Source organism: Hemibagrus wyckioides, linkage group LG01, assembly GCF_019097595.1.
Source record: "Hemibagrus wyckioides isolate EC202008001 linkage group LG01, SWU_Hwy_1.0, whole genome shotgun sequence".
Classification (NCBI taxonomy): domain Eukaryota; kingdom Metazoa; phylum Chordata; class Actinopteri; order Siluriformes; family Bagridae; genus Hemibagrus; species Hemibagrus wyckioides.
The window spans coordinates 8,283,880-8,302,123 of record NC_080710.1 but is presented as its reverse complement, the minus strand read 5'-3'; the positions used below and the strand labels follow the sequence as shown (position 1 = coordinate 8,302,123).

General features: G+C 41.8%; 1 protein-coding gene across 1 annotated transcript in view; it reads right to left on the bottom strand.

Annotated features, from left to right (window-relative positions):
* bcam (basal cell adhesion molecule (Lutheran blood group)) overlaps nt 1-15,603 on the bottom strand; it is a 50,835-nt gene extending 35,232 nt beyond the window's left edge. Inside the window, exon 1 of the mRNA XM_058398138.1 lies at nt 15,416-15,603. Coding sequence (XP_058254121.1) covers nt 15,416-15,479 — 64 coding nt within the window. The 5' untranslated portion in view covers nt 15,480-15,603. The remainder of the gene's footprint in view (nt 1-15,415) is intronic.
* Between the last annotated feature and the right edge of the window lie 2,641 nt (nt 15,604-18,244).

Genomic DNA, 18,244 nt, shown 5'->3' with positions numbered 1-18,244 from the left:
CACACACACACACACACAGGCTTCCAAGTTTCCAGGCTTCCAGGCTTCGTTTTCACTCGAATACTAACGTGACTCTGTGTTTTTATCAGCTCACATCCAAAAACAAGAACTAGAGACAACAAATACCTGACTACTGACTACTGTCTCATACAATACATGCCTCATATCGGGTGCTTTGTACAGCCACAGAAACCCTGTGTTGTGTAAACAGTAACTGCAGCATTTGAGTGGGGGAAAAAAAGGGAAATGCTGATGGAAAACGTGTCAAGTGTTGTGAAGACAAGAGAAAAATCTGTTCAGGACAAAACGGATGTCAGAAATAATCCAGCGTTTAAGCAAATAATCCAAAAAAACAAGAAAAGTCTGGATATCGACGGACGCCTGGTCAACTACAGGACAAACTAAAAAAGATTAGAAAGCTGGGAAAGATAACAATACCTGCTCAGGTGCAGGACAGCAGACCAACAGTTTAAACCCAGTCCTTAAAAACTTAAACCCAGTGTGAAAAAAGATTACCCAGGATTCTGTTTTTCTGGAATTTACAATGACTCAGGGTTCAAAAGTCCCAGAATGCAATTCAGCTAGACTGGTCTCGGCTGGTTAGAGCTCTAGAGGTGATGAAGATGAAGAGCATTCAGGACTCATTCAGTGGAAATAAAGAAAGGGGTTAAAGAAATGACTGTACCAGTGTTGGCAAGGCAGACGAAAGGCATCATGGGTAACGTAGGAAAGCATTAAGGAGAGTATAAATGAATGGATGGATTTCTTCTTTAATCGTTCATAGATTTTCTGAAGAACTGCTGTGCTTTTGTGTAAGCATGAAACCAAGGGAAATTTATTTTGCTACTGACTCAGATGCTACAGTAGTGAGGAAAAAAAGTGCAGGCTGAGAAGGTCGTATGAGTGTGTTTTACATGAGGAGTGTTTAAGGAATCAGAGGAAGTAAGGAGGAAGGGGGGCTTTTCCATGTCCAAACAGGTATGAGGGGAGCGAGAGAAGGGGAGGAAAGAGTGCGGAGAAGCCATCTGTCAGCATCAGGGAGGGAAATTTAGGGGTAGTGGGTGGAGAGGGGTGGTGAGGGGGTGAGTACAGTGGGGGTGAGTACATGGCACCACACTCATCTGCAGTCTGTAGGTTTTTCCATGAGCGAAAAAAAACTAATTCTTCTCAAATGAGTGCCTCCCCAAGAGGACTGAAAGGCTCTCGTTTTTTTTAAAATCCATCTAACATCATGGTGTGTGTGTGTGTGTGTGTGTGTGTGTGTGTGTGTGGTGCCTGGAGCAGATTTTACCTCCAGACAGCAGCTAGGTTTCACTGTCTGTGTGTTTGAGCTGTGGCTTCAGCACTACTCTCCTGAGTCAACTGACTGATAATCCCAGCACTCAACACTGTGTGTGTGTGTGTGTGTGTGTGTGTGTGTATTTTGTATTGCTTACTCTCTTTGAGGGAAATTCCTCACAGCAAGAGAAGAATGTATAAATTCTAAAGCAGCAGGGAGCCATGAATATGAGAATAACAAACAGGTGATAGAAAGATATGGAGAAAAAGCTCATTAAAACAAGCCGGGGATTAGTTACAGGTAAACACTAGCGGAGAAACGGATCTGAGATGCTCGGCCAGCTCACATAAACTTAAAAAATAAAAACTAAAAGAAAGAACGAAAGAAAGAAAACTGCCCATTTACAAAGTAAATCTTCCTTACTTAAATTCTACTTAAAATTCTACTTGAAATCCTACTTTTAACACAAGCTCTATCAGTAAATATCAGTTGTGCTAAAAGAATTAGTGCCCAATAAACTGTGCAGCTCGAGTGTAGATCCAGAGAAGAGAAGAGAAGAAAAGAAAAGAAAAGAAAAGAAAAGAAAAGAAAAGAAAAGTCGTAGAAAGACGAGAGCAAGACATGAGCCATCGAGTGTGTGTAAGCTGATCCGGAGCAGCAGTGTGTCCAGCTGTCTCTCTTCTCCACTCACACTCTGTACAGACCTTGAGCACAAGTGTTCATCCCGCCATTCTCCGCGCGCGCGCGAGCGAGAGAGAGAGAGAGAGAGAGAGAGAGAGAGAAGAAGAAAGAAAGAAAAGAAAAGCAAGCAGAAATGAAAAAGCTGCACAGAGAAAAACACAGAGACATCCATCAAGTCGTGGCAACGCCGCCATCTTGCCTAGTGACAGGAGCTCTCTGTCTGAGACTCTGACCAACTGTTTCCCAGCTGCTCCTCTCTGCTGCCACTGTCCCGCGTTCACATGCGCCGTCAGCTCTGCTTTACACAGCGATAATCACTTAATAAATCCGTTCGTGAACGGGAAAGTTACCGAATCTGTTCAATATCAAAGAACGACGTAAAAGCAAAGCAATGATGATTAAAATTGCAATATGATCGAAATAATAGTCATGGATTGATATCGATATTTCGAGGTGTGGATATTTTGTGGAGCAAAAAACAAACAAAACAAGCGCTTTTGCTGAAGACATTGATTGGAATTCAAGCAAGTTCAGCAAAAAATCAGGTCAATTTAGGAAAAGAAAAGCTCTCAGACTGCTCATTTGTGGGGATAACGAGAAACCAGAGCCAGCCAACTGTTGGGCACACAGGAAACAGATGGCCAGAGGAGGAAGTGGGGCGAGGGGGAAAATGAAGCTTAGTGATTGGCTACACCTGAGTAAAGGTTGTGCCAACAAGGCTTTAGGAAAAAGGGGGTGACTTTGACAGGGATCATACCACCCTCTGGGTTGGGGAGAGGGGTAGAGAAGGTGGGGGTGTGTGTGGGGGTGAGAGGCGGACTGGCGCCGGGGCACATTGGTGCTTGATGCCACCTGGCATTTGAAAGAAGCTGCAAAGCTCACACTGGCAGGGATGCAGTGCAGGAGCACAAGGCAGGAGACGCCATAAGGCGGCTCTACCCCGTGCCTCATTTCTGCCTTAAAATGGTTGGCCCACGTTTCTCTAGCTCTGTGTGTCTCTCACACTGATTCACGGCAGGTCCCATCTTCGTCTGATGGGCTTCTTGTTATATCAGGACCTCCCAGACTCCCTATTTTTAACTGGAGTAGTTAAAACAAATTCCTAATTTTAGCTGCTGGGTCATTTTCTCATGCTAGCTTCTATTTGTGTGTGTTTTAAAGAGATACCATGCAGTCTAAGCCCTGTTCTCTCTCTCACACACACACATACTTCAAGGCCTCCATCTCCCACATCTACACAAAAAACAATGGCTGACCTGTTAATAAAAACTAATTATCATCCCACACACCCTTCAGATCTCTCCTATCCTGTAGCCTCATCTATCTCTGCCACTCCCTTCTCTCTTCACCTCCTCTGCCATTCCAAACTCGTTCTTTTTTTCTCCTTCCTCTCCTCTACAGCAACAAACTCCCTTTTTTTTCTTCTTCTCCACGCTGCTTTACTCTGTGTCTAATCACACTGCATTAATACCTGCATTCCAGACTCCTGAGGAATTCCTTAGACAATATAGCCTTGTCACCTTGCTGATAAACACGAACAAGTGTGTGAACAGGATGGAGAGAAACAAAGAGTCAGACACAGAGACTCATATCAGTGTAAAATTCTCTGCTTTACATGCCGGCCTCGCCTCGCCTCCATACAGACGCAATTACTGGTCGTCCTGGCGTCATGTGATTTCAGAGAGAATGTCGTGGTACGAACAAGAGAGCTACTTCCTTTGTTATTTTGCAAGTGTGAACAAGATGTGACTGTGTGAGGGTTTGTCCTTTTTTCCCCGAAAGGAAAGAACAGAGTCTGCAGACTTCTTTTCTATTCAGGTGGTTAGACTCAGGCTAAATTTTTATTCACTTTATTCATTTACAGGTGTGTAGTTAAGGGTGTGTAGTTAAGGGTGTGTAGTTAAGGGTGTGTAGTTAAAGGTATGTAGTTAAAGGTATGTAGTTAAGGGTGTGTAGTTAAGGGTGTGTAGTTAAGGGTGCGTAGTTAAAGGTGCGTAGTTAAGGGTGTGTAGTTAAGGGTGTGTAGTTAAAGGTGTGTAGTTAAGGGTGTGTAGTTAAAGGTATGTAGTTAAGGGTGTGTAGTTAAGGGTGTGTAGTTAAGGGTGCATAGTTAAGGGTGTGTAGTTAAGGGTGTGTACTTAAGGGTGTGTAGTTAAAGGTGTGTAGTTAAAGGTGTGTAGTTAAGGGTGTGTAGTTAAAGGTGTGTAGTTAAAGGTGTGTAGTTAAGGGTGTGTAGTTAAAGGTGCGTAGTTAAAGGTGTGTAGTTAAGGGTGTGTAGTTAAAGGTGTGTAGTTAAGGGTGCGTAGTTAAGGGTGCGTAGTTAAGGGTGCGTAGTTAAGGGTGTGTAGTTAAGGGTGCGTAGTTAAGGGTGCGTAGTTAAGGGTGCGTAGTTAAGGGTGCGTAGTTAAGGGTGTGTAGTTACAGGTGTGTAGTTAAATGTGTGTAGTTACACTTGTATTGTTACTGGTGTGTAGTTACAGGTGTGTAGTTACAGGTGTATAGTTACAGTTATATAGTTATAGGTGTGTAGTTAAATGTGTGTAGTTACAGGTGTGTAGTTAAATGTGTGTAGTTACAGGTGTGTAGTTAAATGTGTGTAGTTACACTTGTATTGTTACTGGTGTGTAGTTACAGGTGTGTAGTTACAGGTGTATAGTTACAGTTATATAGTTATAGGTGTGTAGTTAAATGTGTGTAGTTACAGGTGTATAGTTACAGGTGTGTAGTTACAGTTATAAAGTTATAGGTGTGTAGTTAAATGTGTGTAGTTACTGGTGTGTAGTTACAGGTGTGTAGTTACAGGTGTATAGTTACAGTTATATAGTTATACGTGTGTAGTTAAATGTGTGTAGTTACAGGTGTGTAGTTAAATGTGTGTAGTTACAGGTGTGTAGTTAAATGTGTGTAGTTACAGGTGTGTAGTTAAATGTGTGTAGTTACAGGTGTATAGTTACAGTTATATAGTTATAGGTGTGTAGTTAAATGTGTGTAGTTACAGGTGTATAGTTACAGTTATATAGTTATAGGTGTGTAGTTAAATGTGTGTAGTTACAGGTGTATAGTTACAGGTGTGTAGTTACAGTTATAAAGTTATAGGTGTGTAGTTAAATGTGTGTAGTTACAGGTGTGTAGTTAAATGTGTGTAGTTACAGGTGTATAGTTACAGGTGTATAGTTACAGGTGTGTAGTTACAGTTATAAAGTTATAGGTGTGTAGTTACAGGTGTATAGTTACAGGTGTGTAGTTAAATGTGTGTAGTTACAGGTGTGTAGTTAAATGTGTGTAGTTACAGGTGTGTAGTTAAATGTGTGTAGTTACAGGTGTATAGTTACAGGTGTATAGTTACAGGTGTGTAGTTACAGTTATAAAGTTATAGGTGTGTAGTTACAGGTGTATAGTTACAGGTGTGTAGTTACAGTTATAAAGTTATAGGTGTGTAGTTACAGGTGTATAGTTACAGGTGTGTAGTTACAGGTGTGTAGTTACAGTTATAAAGTTATAGGTGTGTAGTTACAGGTGTATAGTTACAGGTGTGTAGTTACAGGTGTGTAGTTACAGGTGTATAGTTACAGGTGTGTAGTTACAGTTATAAAGTTATAGGTGTGTAGTTACAGGTGTGTAGTTACAGGTGTATAGTTACAGGTGTGTAGTTAAATGTGTGTAGTTACAGGTGTGTAGTTACCGGTGTGTAGTTACAGGTGTGTAGTTACCGGTGTGTAGTTACCGGTGTGTAGTTACAGGTGTGTAGTTACAGGTGTGTAGTTACAGGTGTGTAGTTAAAGGTGTGTAGTTACAGGTGTATAGTTACAGGTGTGTAGTTACAGGTGTATAGTTACAGGTGTGTAGTTACCGGTGTGTAGTTACAGGTGTGTAGTTAAAGGTGTGTAGTTACAGGTGTATAGTTACAGGTGTGTAGTTACAGGTGTGTAGTTACAGGTGTATAGTTACAGGTGTGTAGTTACAGGTGTATAGTTACAGGTGTGTAGTTACAGGTGTGTAGTTACAGGTGTATAGTTACAGGTGTGTAGTTACAGGTGTGTAGTTACCGGTGTGTAGTTACAGGTGTGTAGTTACAGGTGTATAGTTACAGGTGTGTAGTTACAGGTGTATAGTTACAGGTGTGTAGTTACCGGTGTGTAGTTACAGGTGTGTAGTTACAGGTGTATAGTTACAGGTGTGTAGTTACAGGTGTGTAGTTACAGGTGTGTAGTTACAGGTGTATAGTTACAGGTGTGTAGTTACAGGTGTATAGTTACAGGTGTGTAGTTACCGGTGTGTAGTTACAGGTGTATAGTTACCGGTGTGTAGTTACAGGTGTGTAGTTACAGGTGTATAGTTACAGGTGTGTAGTTACAGGTGTATAGTTACCGGTGTGTAGTTACAGGTGTGTAGTTACAGGTGTGTAGTTACCGGTGTGTAGTTACAGGTGTGTAGTTACAGGTGTGTAGTTACCGGTGTGTAGTTACAGGTGTATAGTTGCCGGTGTGTAGTTACAGGTGTGTAGTTACAGGTGTGTAGTTACAGGTGTATAGTTACCGGTGTGTAGTTACAGGTGTGTAGTTACAGGTGTGTAGTTACCGGTGTGTAGTTACAGGTGTGTAGTTACAGGTGTATAGTTACCGGTGTGTAGTTACAGGTGTGTAGTTACAGGTGTGTAGTTACCGGTGTGTAGTTACAGGTGTGTAGTTACAGGTGTATAGTTACCGGTGTGTAGTTACAGGTGTGTAGTTACAGGTGTGTAGTTACAGGTGTGTAGTTACAGGTGTGTAGTTACCGGTGTGTAGTTACAGGTGTATAGTTACAGGTGTGTAGTTACAGGTGTGTAGTTACAGGTGTGTAGTTACAGGTGTATAGTTACCGGTGTGTAGTTACAGGTGTGTAGTTACAGGTGTGTAGTTACAGGTGTGTAGTTACCGGTGTGTAGTTACAGGTGTATAGTTGCCGGTGTGTAGTTACAGGTGTATAGTTGCCGGTGTGTAGTTACAGTTATATAGTTATAGCTGTGTAGTTGTATAGTAACAAGTGTATAGTTATAGTTGTATCGTTACAGGTGTGTAATTACAGGTGTTTAGTTAAGCTTAGACCCAGTAAATGTCATATGTGTCAGCAATTTATTAAGAAAAACACACGTTCCTCTCCTCAAACTGCTTAGTTCTTTTCTCGGTTCCATAAACAGAAGAAAACTTGAATCTCATGAACCATCAACATCCACTCCATCATGAGCAGGAAGTGTTTCACTTTACCAACTCATACTCCTCTGACAAATCAGCAAACATTACCATTAAGCTTTAATCTAATACACAAATATAATACATAAAGGGTTTATGGATGTGGCTTTAGGCTTCAGTTGGTTTGAATTTGCCATTTTAAAACCTCTATGCCTTTGTGGTTAACATGTTTGCCTCACGTCTTGTGGTTTGTCCAGTGTGTGGAGTTTGCTGGTTCTCCCTGTGCTGCTGCTGGGATTTCCTCCAGGTACTCTGGTTTCCTCCCCAAGTACAAAGCCATGCGTTGTGCCTGAATGGCATCTATAAATCGTTCTTAGTTTGTGAATGTGTGTGTGTGTGTGTGTGTGTCTGTGAGTGTGTGTGATTGTGCCCTTTGATGGACTGGCACCCTCCTGACTTTGTGTCCCCCGAGTTCCCTGTGATAGACTACAGGCTATGTAGGATAAGCACTACAGAAAATGAATGGATGGATGGATGGATGGATGGCCACACCTCATATATATTAGAAAGCTACTAGTATAGTTACTAGAGCAGTTAGCAGTTACTGTGCGTCCCAAGCGATTTTGACAAAAATGGAAACTGAAGCAATGAAGGTTGTTTAGAGGAAGGAGGAAGAATAAAAAAAGGATGGTGGTGTGATGGGAGTGTGTGTGTGTATCCTCATCCAAAAATAAGGTATCGCACTCACACCCAAGTGAGCAATGCAATGTAGGCACCATCTCAAAGAGAGAAGGAAGGAAGGGGAATGAGAGAGAGGAAAAATGTGGTGCCAACAATGAATCTTTCCCTACTGCATTGTGAGCATCTGTTCTTACTGAACATGTGTCTCGGGTCGAACCCTCCCTACTGAGGCGCTTCACTATGCACACACACACAAACACACCCACAGGACACATGGCCACTCCAACTGCTAATTGAGGGGGTGTCCCTTGGGCAAAGGGGGCACTGTCCAGCAAAGATAAGGAAAGATTTTCAACCCCTGGACTCTATACATAAATACGCTGTACATGTATGGCAGATTTTATCTTAATCCTCCCCTCATCAACTATCCAATTAGTTTTCTAATTAGTTTCTTCGTTTGTTAAAAGCAGACTGCTTTGTGCTATCTGCAAGATGCAGGATTTCCTGTTAGTTTCTTACAGCTTCTTGCATATCATGCAGGACTTCCTGTCTATTTTCCATAAGCACAAGTCTCTGTTTTGAATGAGCGGCAAATTAAGAGTGCACGGAAAGGAAAGTAATTTCATTTCAGAAAGGTCATTTCCACTGATAATGGACTAAATCTTTGCCTGGTCAGCGCAAACTTTACTTTCATGGCCACAAGCAAGTCCATCAAATAATAAAGATTCAGTCGATGCACTTTGCCAGCAGTGCAAGAGCAAGTCTGACAATATGCTATGATACGATTGACAATATTCACCTCGTTTGACATTCAGCGTGTCCCAGGATTCGGTTTCACCCGAGGTTATCTGACGAGATGGACATGCACTGTAGAGCCCGGAGCCTGATACTGAATCAACACTGCAGCAGACACTGAAGAGAAAATTCAGCATTTTTTTCCCATAGAATAGAGGAAGCACCTACTGGCCTAGATTACGCTGGGAGTGAATGCGAGATCATCTGCCGCGGGCTTGAATATGATTATGAGATGAGGTGTCAATCAAAAAGAGAATGAGAATTGGCGCCGGCACTCACCAGCAGCTACCTCTGGGTTCTTTAGCCACCATTTAACTCTTAGCAGCCTGGGATGGTGATTGAGTATACATGCTCAAACACTACGCTCTTTGATCTGTTAATCAGTCCCTCAAAAGGTATGCATGGGGCGAGTGTAAAAGGGTGAGTGAGAGACAATTCCTGCTTTGCATGGTTGTATATCTCCGGTAATTTAAGACCGCCAATGTAAATTCAAGCTCACACAGGTTTTCAGGGGTCTACAAGTCAGGCAGTGTGAGGCTCATATCTGCCTGAGGGAATCACCTGAACATGCAGCTTCCGTACGACACACAATCTGCTACCTGATCCGTCGCGGCTAAACCGGGAACCCCCTTCTCTTAAACACATCTTTATCCCGATTCCTCTGGAACACATCTTGTTTCACACACACACACACACAAAAAGTAAGAAGTTTAAGGCATGTCAGAGGTGACCATTCAAACAGAAATGGCCTCAAACAGTCTTCAAAAGATATTAGCCCTTTAGAGTGACATTTACGTGTATATTCACTCAAGAAATGCTTTATGGGGCTCCCAGTTCTGCACCACTAGAGCAATGGAATAAAAAAAAAGAAAAGTGACGTCCTCTCTGGAAAGGTTCATAATAACCTGTTAAACATTAACTAGAACCGTGAAACGTGTTGCAAGGAAACGGGTTTGTTTTGTGCGGTATGTAAATGCAGGATATCCAGAACGAAAAAGAAAGAAAGGAGATCGCAAACCAATCCAACACACTGAGCATGTATACCAGCATGACTCTGGCTGTAATTCAAACCAGAGGATTATATGAAGCATTTGATGCAGTTATTTCTATACTGACACCTCCTGCACAGAGACATGTATGGCTAGAATAATCCAAGCGCTAATAATAAACAGATTAAAAAACTATACAACGTGCATTGTATTGTTGTTGATATGGTGATGCTTTCAGCTGGGAAATGTTTGTATGGAAGGAGTCTCCAGTGTCAGTGCTTTGTAACAGTCTTCAGGACAAAATATGTTACGTTTTCCAGTTTTTTTTTTGCCTTATTAAATTGAAGATGATGAAGAAAGAGAAGCTTGTGAGGAAATGACTGGGTGTAGATGCACGCTCTAGCGTGAGTGATAACAGGAACTAACTTGGCAATTCTCTGTAGTAATAAATAAGAGAGGAAATATTCTGTACTTAATGTCTAACTTGGTGTGTTTTCTATAACAAATCTATATATCTATATATCAGGTTATGTACTGTATATACACTATGTGTGTGTATGTGTACACTGGCATGTTGGTGGAAAGAGCTGCAGAAAGCTGTGTTTTGGTTGGGCTTTGGCATACACCCTGACTGTTGAGCCAAAACAAATCCAAAAACTGGCTGAGATTTGGCCAATCGCATATGTAGCTCTGTTGGCCGGGTGGTAGAAAATTTGGGCCCAAGCCTAAGTGCACAGATGGCGATGCTCTCATCGGGTGGGCAGGATAGCAGGGAGCAGGGTTTCACTCTCCTCAGTAGCTGTTAGCTAAAGACTGCTAGATCAGGGAGAAGATGGCATGTCTTACATGCTACTGTATGCATCTGAGATGTACCTAGAGTCTGGGTTACAATAAACGCACTTGGTTTTTTTGTAGACTAATTGGGGGGCATGAAGTTAATTAATACTTCGTTGATGCTAATTCGCCCTTCACATGCTAGAAGTACACCTAGGCATTTTAAATAGGGTTAGTTCTTGTAGAAAAGAGATAACATAGCTAGTTAGCTACTAGAACTAGCTAGCAAGGTAAACTAGCTAAATGTAACAGATGCTGATAAGAAGAGAAAGGTGTTTACAAAATGAAGCAATTTCTCCATTTCTCACCACCTGACTCAGACGCAATTATCATAGCCGTCTCTATATTATTGCAGTAGCTGAATCACATGCCTGATCATCAGGACCCGCCCCCTAAAGTGATACCTAATACAGTCTGACTGCAATATATTGGAATGAGAATTGCCCCGAACCACATCTAGTATCTCAGGAGAGACCCCACCCGAGCGGGACTCTTGAGAAGGGGCTGTGGATCCTTTGGCTCAAGGGTGCATTCAACTAACCAAACAACCATCAGCTCTAGGCTATAAAAGCTTTTCTTCTCCTTGCGCGAACATGCTGATCTCCAGGGAATGTTTGCCCGCTGAGATGAACAGGACAATGGACACAGTCTAGTGGAGGAAGGGAATGTTTGAGGAGTCTTTACTCCAGGCCTGTTTCAACACACCGTGGCATTTTGACCTGTGAGTGTTAAAGTTACACCAGCGTAAGGCAGGTGTGGGAGGTAGATAGATGACAGATAGTCCAAAGTCACTAGTGTTTGACACAAACATATGTGATACTTACCTGTAGGACCCGGAACAAGAATTCTAAATAGAAAGAGTTATAAATAGAAAAGGAACATCGTCCGCGTCTGTACCCACCGGCGATACATGTAAAAACACTGAGAAAACAGATCAATCGGGCACATCTAATGCTTAGTTCTTTATCGATCCACATCTAATGGAACAAGAGAAGAGGATATCTCTCACTAATGTACCATGGCTCCTATTAGTTCATAAACAGCGCTACTTAGGAAACAGCAATATTTTTCCCCAAAGGAAACCCCATGACCATCAGTACCTATCATGCGCTACTCTCCACTGCTAAATGGATCAACAGGGCTTCTGGACATCCTTCTCCCTGAAGAGCTTCAGAGACACAATTCTCGTCACAATCACCCAACTTTCAAGGCCATCCTTTGGACTACCACTATACTCCCTATATAGAACACAGACACCGATCCTCTCTTCTTTTTTTTTGTCCTACCCTCTGCATTTCCTGCCTGGCCATAATAACAGGGCAACCTTTAAAAATAGAGCCTTGGATAAATCAAAGGCCAGAGTGCTTCCTCTGTGCCGGTCTATACCCAGCTCCAGCACTTTGTAGTGCGAGGAGAGCGTTTGAACGCCGGAGCTCTTGGCAGAGCCGGGACTCTTCACAACAAACTCACAGGGGGATGACGGAAAGGAGGGAGACAGGCTTCGTTTTTGAAGTGAATAGAGCGTCATCAGTGGAGGCTGGATGTTAGCAGTGATCTCCCTGGGTTTGTGTGAATGCTTTTTTTTTATTCCAGCCTCTAAGAACTAGACACACACACATATATCTCTGGACTTTTCCGCAAAAAAAAAAAAAAAACATAGTAGACTAGTCATCAATGCCAAGTCACGAAGAACAGAAGCATACATGATAAATCACCTCAAGCATCAATGCAAGCTCACGGATCCTAATGGCACACCAACACTACTGAAGACACCCAGACAGAGACAGACAAGTGACAGGAAAGGTGAGACAGTTAGGCAGATGTAAACCATAAAGAAAAGGATGCAGCTGTCTTAATTGGCCAAAATGCCCCTGACTGCCAGACGTATGATAACCAAGACTCATGTCTGTATATATATAATGGAAAATCGAATATTTATATTTTAAATATAATATAATATATAAAATATATTATATAATTATATTATATAGTATATTATATTATAATAGAGGTTATAATAAAAGGTTAGATGAGAAGACAAAAATATATTTTTTTATTTTCAATCAAATTAAATCAAAATGCTTTATATATATATATATATATATATATATATATATATATATATATATATACTTGTTCATTTATTTAGTATTTATTTATATATTTAGTATTTATTGATATTATTGTACAAGTGCTGCCAATGTTACACAACACATGCCACATATACTACAAAGTCCTTCTTTATTATTCTCAGCAATGCAAAGAAGTAAAGGATGACTATGCTACTTTATTTATGTAAGAACTGAGGGCTTTTAAATACCAGTAAAAATTCTGGTGTGTTCATGATAACTGGTACACAGCGTCACACCAAAGTGCCATATTGCACTGTTGGGTTAACACCAGCGCACCAGCACGCTGTAGTTCTGTGGCAAGCCGCTGCTGGCCACCTGTGTGTGTGTGGGGAGGGAGTGAGAGAGAGAGAGAGAGAGAGAGAGAGAGAGAGAGAGAGGAGAGAGAGAGAGTCGCATTGATGGGAAGTAGAGAGTCAGGGGGCGAGACACAGCCTGTCCACAGCTGAATGCTTCTCATACCAGGCTGATTCCCCTCCTGAACCACAGCTAATAAGAAAGTCAGAGGCCCAAGAGTTTCATGTTAAATCACAGCCTACAAGCGACCCTCCTCTTCACCCCCACACACACACACACGCACACACACACACACCTTCACAGGGCCAAGCAACCAGCCAAGCTCACAGCATTATCATCCTAACTCAATGTTATCACAAGGTGCGAATGCATGTTCAAGTGAGTATGTGTGTGTGTGTGTGTGTGTGTATGAGTGCCTCTGCCTGAGCTGGTGGCCTCTGAGTGTGGAAAGGTCCTTAAAATTGGTTTTGGCTTTTATCTTTTTGGCCCAGATGAAAGAGCAGGTTTTTTTCATTTGAAGGCTTCCTAATGCCATAATAATTACTGATGGCTATGGGGGGTAGTTAGTGTATGTGTGTGTGGGTGTGGGTGTGTGTGTGAGTGGGTGTGTACTCGATGGAAAGGTGGAAGAGAGGAGGGCGTTCAAGCTTGAGGAGAATTTAAAGCAAGGAAATGAGTGCGGGAAATAAGCCTGGAAAAGACAAAGAGGGGAAACGTGGTGTTTTCCGAGTGCCGCCTTACACACAGCTGACACACTGTCTCACCGATTCTTTCCGCCAGCATCCGACCTGTGTCTGTGATCATGAATACACCTCAAATCACCAGCGGCTCCGTGTACGTGATGCATACTCTTTATTTATTTTACTTTTTTTCTCAATTTTGGAGGTGTGGCAGATACTCATGGGAATTTAAAGATGGTCAGCATTTTTACGTCTAAACACTTTATCAGCTGTCAAATAAAGCGGCTCAGACAAAAAAACTCTGGACTTTTGGCACCCCAAACCTCGTAAACATGGACAGAAATACACATAATGTGGACCACCAGCATCCAACCAATCAGAATCTCAACTTGTTATTTCAGACAGCTACTTTATAGGCAGTAATTACAGAGAATGACTGAGAGATAGTAAAAGAGAAGGGTAAAAAACTGAAACAGATGCAGTGTACTTAACCACAAGCTAGAACAGGTGGGAAGAAGTGTAGGAGGGGAGGATACATTCAAACAGTGGAAGGGGAAAAAGGGAATATTATAACAATGTATGAAGCCAAAGATACAGAACTGTAGGTGGAGGCAAGCAGAAGCTAGTGATGATAGAGTGACAGGGGTGGATAAGTTGTCTCACAAAGCCAACAGAAGGAGAGGAGATGAACTGCAATACTGAGAGGGAGGATGGGATAACGACAGACCTTGAAATGGATATAAATGCTTTTAACAATGATTAAAGTGCGCGCACTATGCCATCGTTTACACTGACCAACATGCTTTGCTGTGCACATCTAAATCTGGCACAAGAATAGTAGTGTTAGTTTCAATTCAGCACTGGAACATACTGCTGGGTCTATTTTTGTGCTTCAGTATATCACTATCATTATATAACAAACAGTGATCAAATGTTGGATGGAAACAGAGCCATAAAAACAGCCGTCTACCTAATGCATACCTCATGAGCACGCCTTCCCAGATCAGCACTATTCATGTAAGTCAGTGGGCACCAACTGGTCTGCTGGAGCTCTGCTCCAACCCTAACTCAACACACCTGCTCCAAACAATCAGTGCGCTTCAAATCTTCTGTGTTTTGGGGGGAGTTAGGAAATCTAAGGTTTGTTTAAACATACAAGTGGACACAACTGGGCACTACTTCTACACTGCATGAATACATTATGCACCGTAGGAGTTCTTTCCGTGGAACACGAGCACGAGCTTCCGTTACAGAAAAGAGCGTGCATCGATTCGGATCAAAACCTCCAACAAGGCGACGAACTTGTGCGAGCGCACACGCGCGCTAAATGCAACAGTTTCTTAAAGTACAGCTTTCACTACAAGTTACAGGAATATGAATTCCTTCTGTGCTTTTTTCTATATTATTTGATTTTGTTGCATGGTTTTTAATGGAAATGTGTTCATCGTGTTTGTTTAAATTCCCCCTTTTACCCCTGCTGCAGGTGAAGGAGCAGGTTGTTGCGCCGAAGCGTTCACACAGTGTTGCCAGAGTGCACTCACTGCTTCCCCCAACCCTAGCGCATCATAATTTTTTGTCTAAACGAATACAAACATGCTTTAATAAAATTCAAACCTATTCTTCAAAACCAAAGAAATCAATACATTTTATTTTGGGATGACAAGCAGTGCAACATAGTCCAGGAAAGCCCCTCAATCTGGCAACCCAGACGGTTTGACCTGAAACGCGCCATAAAATCTTTTCTCATTCATTTATTTTAAAGTCACTGAAATAAAGAATTTCATGTTTACATGATAAATAGATAAATTAGTTACACATGCCGGCTATTCAAGAAGAAGAAGAAGGGGACAAATAATGAAGTTGTGTTTTAAAGTCGCCTTACCGTGCAATGTAAAGAGAACTGAAACGCAGGCGAACCAGACGCGTCCTGATACCATCCTCTCCATGGTCACTTCTCAACAACTTCTTTCTTCTCTTCTATACTCGGCTATGTGAAGTCCGCTCGCTTGTCCGATCTTACTCTGCGTCTCTCTCTCACACACACTGGCACACACGCGCACGCACGCACGCTTTACACACTCACACACACACACACACACACACACTCACGCAGCCGCAGCTTCTGAGCTCAGAGAAACTTGAGATGCGAGCGGCAGGCGGTGCCTTTGGATGATGTATTCGCACAAAAGGTGACCCTCCACCCCTTCCATCTCCTCCACCCCCCCCCTCAATGGGCATGTTCCCAGCAGGAGAAGACCATACAGACCTTCAATATTAAAACAAACGCTCATATGAAACATAAATATTATAAATATCGTATAAACACGCTACAACGAAATGTATAACCTTCTATATTGTGCATCCTACAGAACTGCTATTATATATATATATATATATATATATATATATATATATATATATATATATATATTTATATGCAGACACTTCACTACAAGATTCCACAGTACACCTCACAGACATATATATCGATATATACAACAGATTTGGATCTGGTTTTGGACTAATATTTTGTAAAGGTCCAGATCTATACAGTCCCATGTTTAGAAAAGTCAGCACATGATAAGTGACCTTTTAAAAGCCTAATGATTAGTTTGTGGCTATAAATAAGACAAGCTGAAGTTCAGTTTTGATAATGAATGTACTTCATGTTACTGATTTGACCAGTACTACAGAACTTAAAGTGCAATAGTCAATAGTTTTTATTTCTTACTAGTACAAATAATGGGGGAATTTTTTATTTTAATTCAACTTGATTTCTTATGATGATTTTTTTATTCATCTTTTAAATGGAGCCATTTCATATTGTAGCTGGGGAAAAACAACCCAGTTTGGAAACCTGCCTTCCAGTAGAGTATGTTTATTAGTATTGGGATTGGCCTCCTCTCAGTCATGTCATAGACACTCATCAATGCATCTTCACATCCTCTTAATGCTTTGTGAGGGGAACATTTTGCGTGTTTGTATGTTAAGAGATGTAACTTAGCTTTCAAGGAGCTGAATGTCTGCTAAAGATAACTTTCGTTGAACCACCATCGGTTTTGGGGGCGGAGCATTGTGTACATGCGTGGAATGGGGTGGTCTCGATGACTAAAAAAATCATTTAAATCTTATTTACCACCAAAAAAGTAAACCAGTAGAGACATATCTTTCTCAAATCTTGATCCTTATATGGATCATGGAAACAGATTTGATCATGAAACAAATATGAGACCATACAGGCTGTCCTTAATAATAGACTTTAGCCACGAAACTAATTCTTCTACAGACCTTTTTATATGAAAACTATACAAACAGTTCATCTTAGGTACTTTGCTGTTAATGTTCAAGGATTACTTATAAACAAATAGCATCTTAACGTCATATGATATGGCCCAAAGTTTGTAGACACCTGACTATCACACCCATATGTGCTTGTTAAACATTCTATTCTAATGCTAGCCACAGCTTTTCTGTTAATATAACCTCCACTCTCGAGGGAAGGCTTCCCACCAGATTTTGCAGTGTATCTGTGGGGATTTGTGTTCATTCAGCCACAAGAGTATTAGTGAGGTCAGGCAGTGATGTTAGGTGAGGAGGTCTGGGGTTCAGCCATTCCAAAAGTGATCAGTGGGGTTGAGGTCAGGGGTCTGTGCAGGACACTCACGTTCTTCCACTCAAACCTTGACAAATCATGTCTTCATGGAGCTTGCTTTATGCACAGGGGCATTGTTATGCTGGAACAGGTTTGGAGTCTTAATTAAAGTGACAGGAAAAATTGCAATGCTACAGCATACAATAACATTTTTGTTTTTAACTTGTGGAAAAGGTGAATGAGGAGCTGACACACATATAGGTATAATGGTCGGATGTTCAGATACATTTGGGCAATATAGTGTATATACTGTGCTTTTTAAACTAATGTAATAGAGTGCACATCCATCCCACCTCCCACCCATCCATCCATCCATCCATCTGTCCATCCATCCGTCCGTCCATCCACACATCCATCGATCCATCCATCCTTCCTTCCAACTATCCATCCATCCATCCATCCATCCAACCATCATCTGTACTACTTATCCTACGCAAGGTCATTAGAAAACTGGAGTCTATCCCAGGCTTACTCTGAGCACATTTGGGTAATATAGTGTATATACTGTGCTTTTTAAACTAATGTAATAGAGTGCACATCAATCTAACCTCCCACCCATCCATCCATCCATCCATCCATCCATCCATCTGTCCATCCATCCACCCACCCATCCATCCATCCATCCATCCATCTATCATCTGTACTACTTATCCTACACAAGGTCATTAAAAAACTGGAGTCTATCCCAGGCTGACTCTGAGCATGTGGCAGGGGACACCCTGGATGGGGTGCTAACCCTTTGCATGGCACAATCACACACCACAGACAATTTAGAGATGCCATTCAGCCTGCAATGCATAACTTTTGACTAGGACAGGAGAACAGAGTACCCGGAGGAAACCCCCAAAGCACACTGAGAACATGCAAGCTCCACACATACAGGATGGAGGTGGAAATCGAATCCTCATCCCTGTATGTGTGACGTAAACATACTAACCACTAAGCCAGTTATATGATATGCTACTTTCTATGCCCTAAACAGAGACTCAAACCTTTCTGACAGGTGCCTTTTCTAACCACAGGTCTCTGCGGATTCACCTGAAGAAAGGATACCTGCCC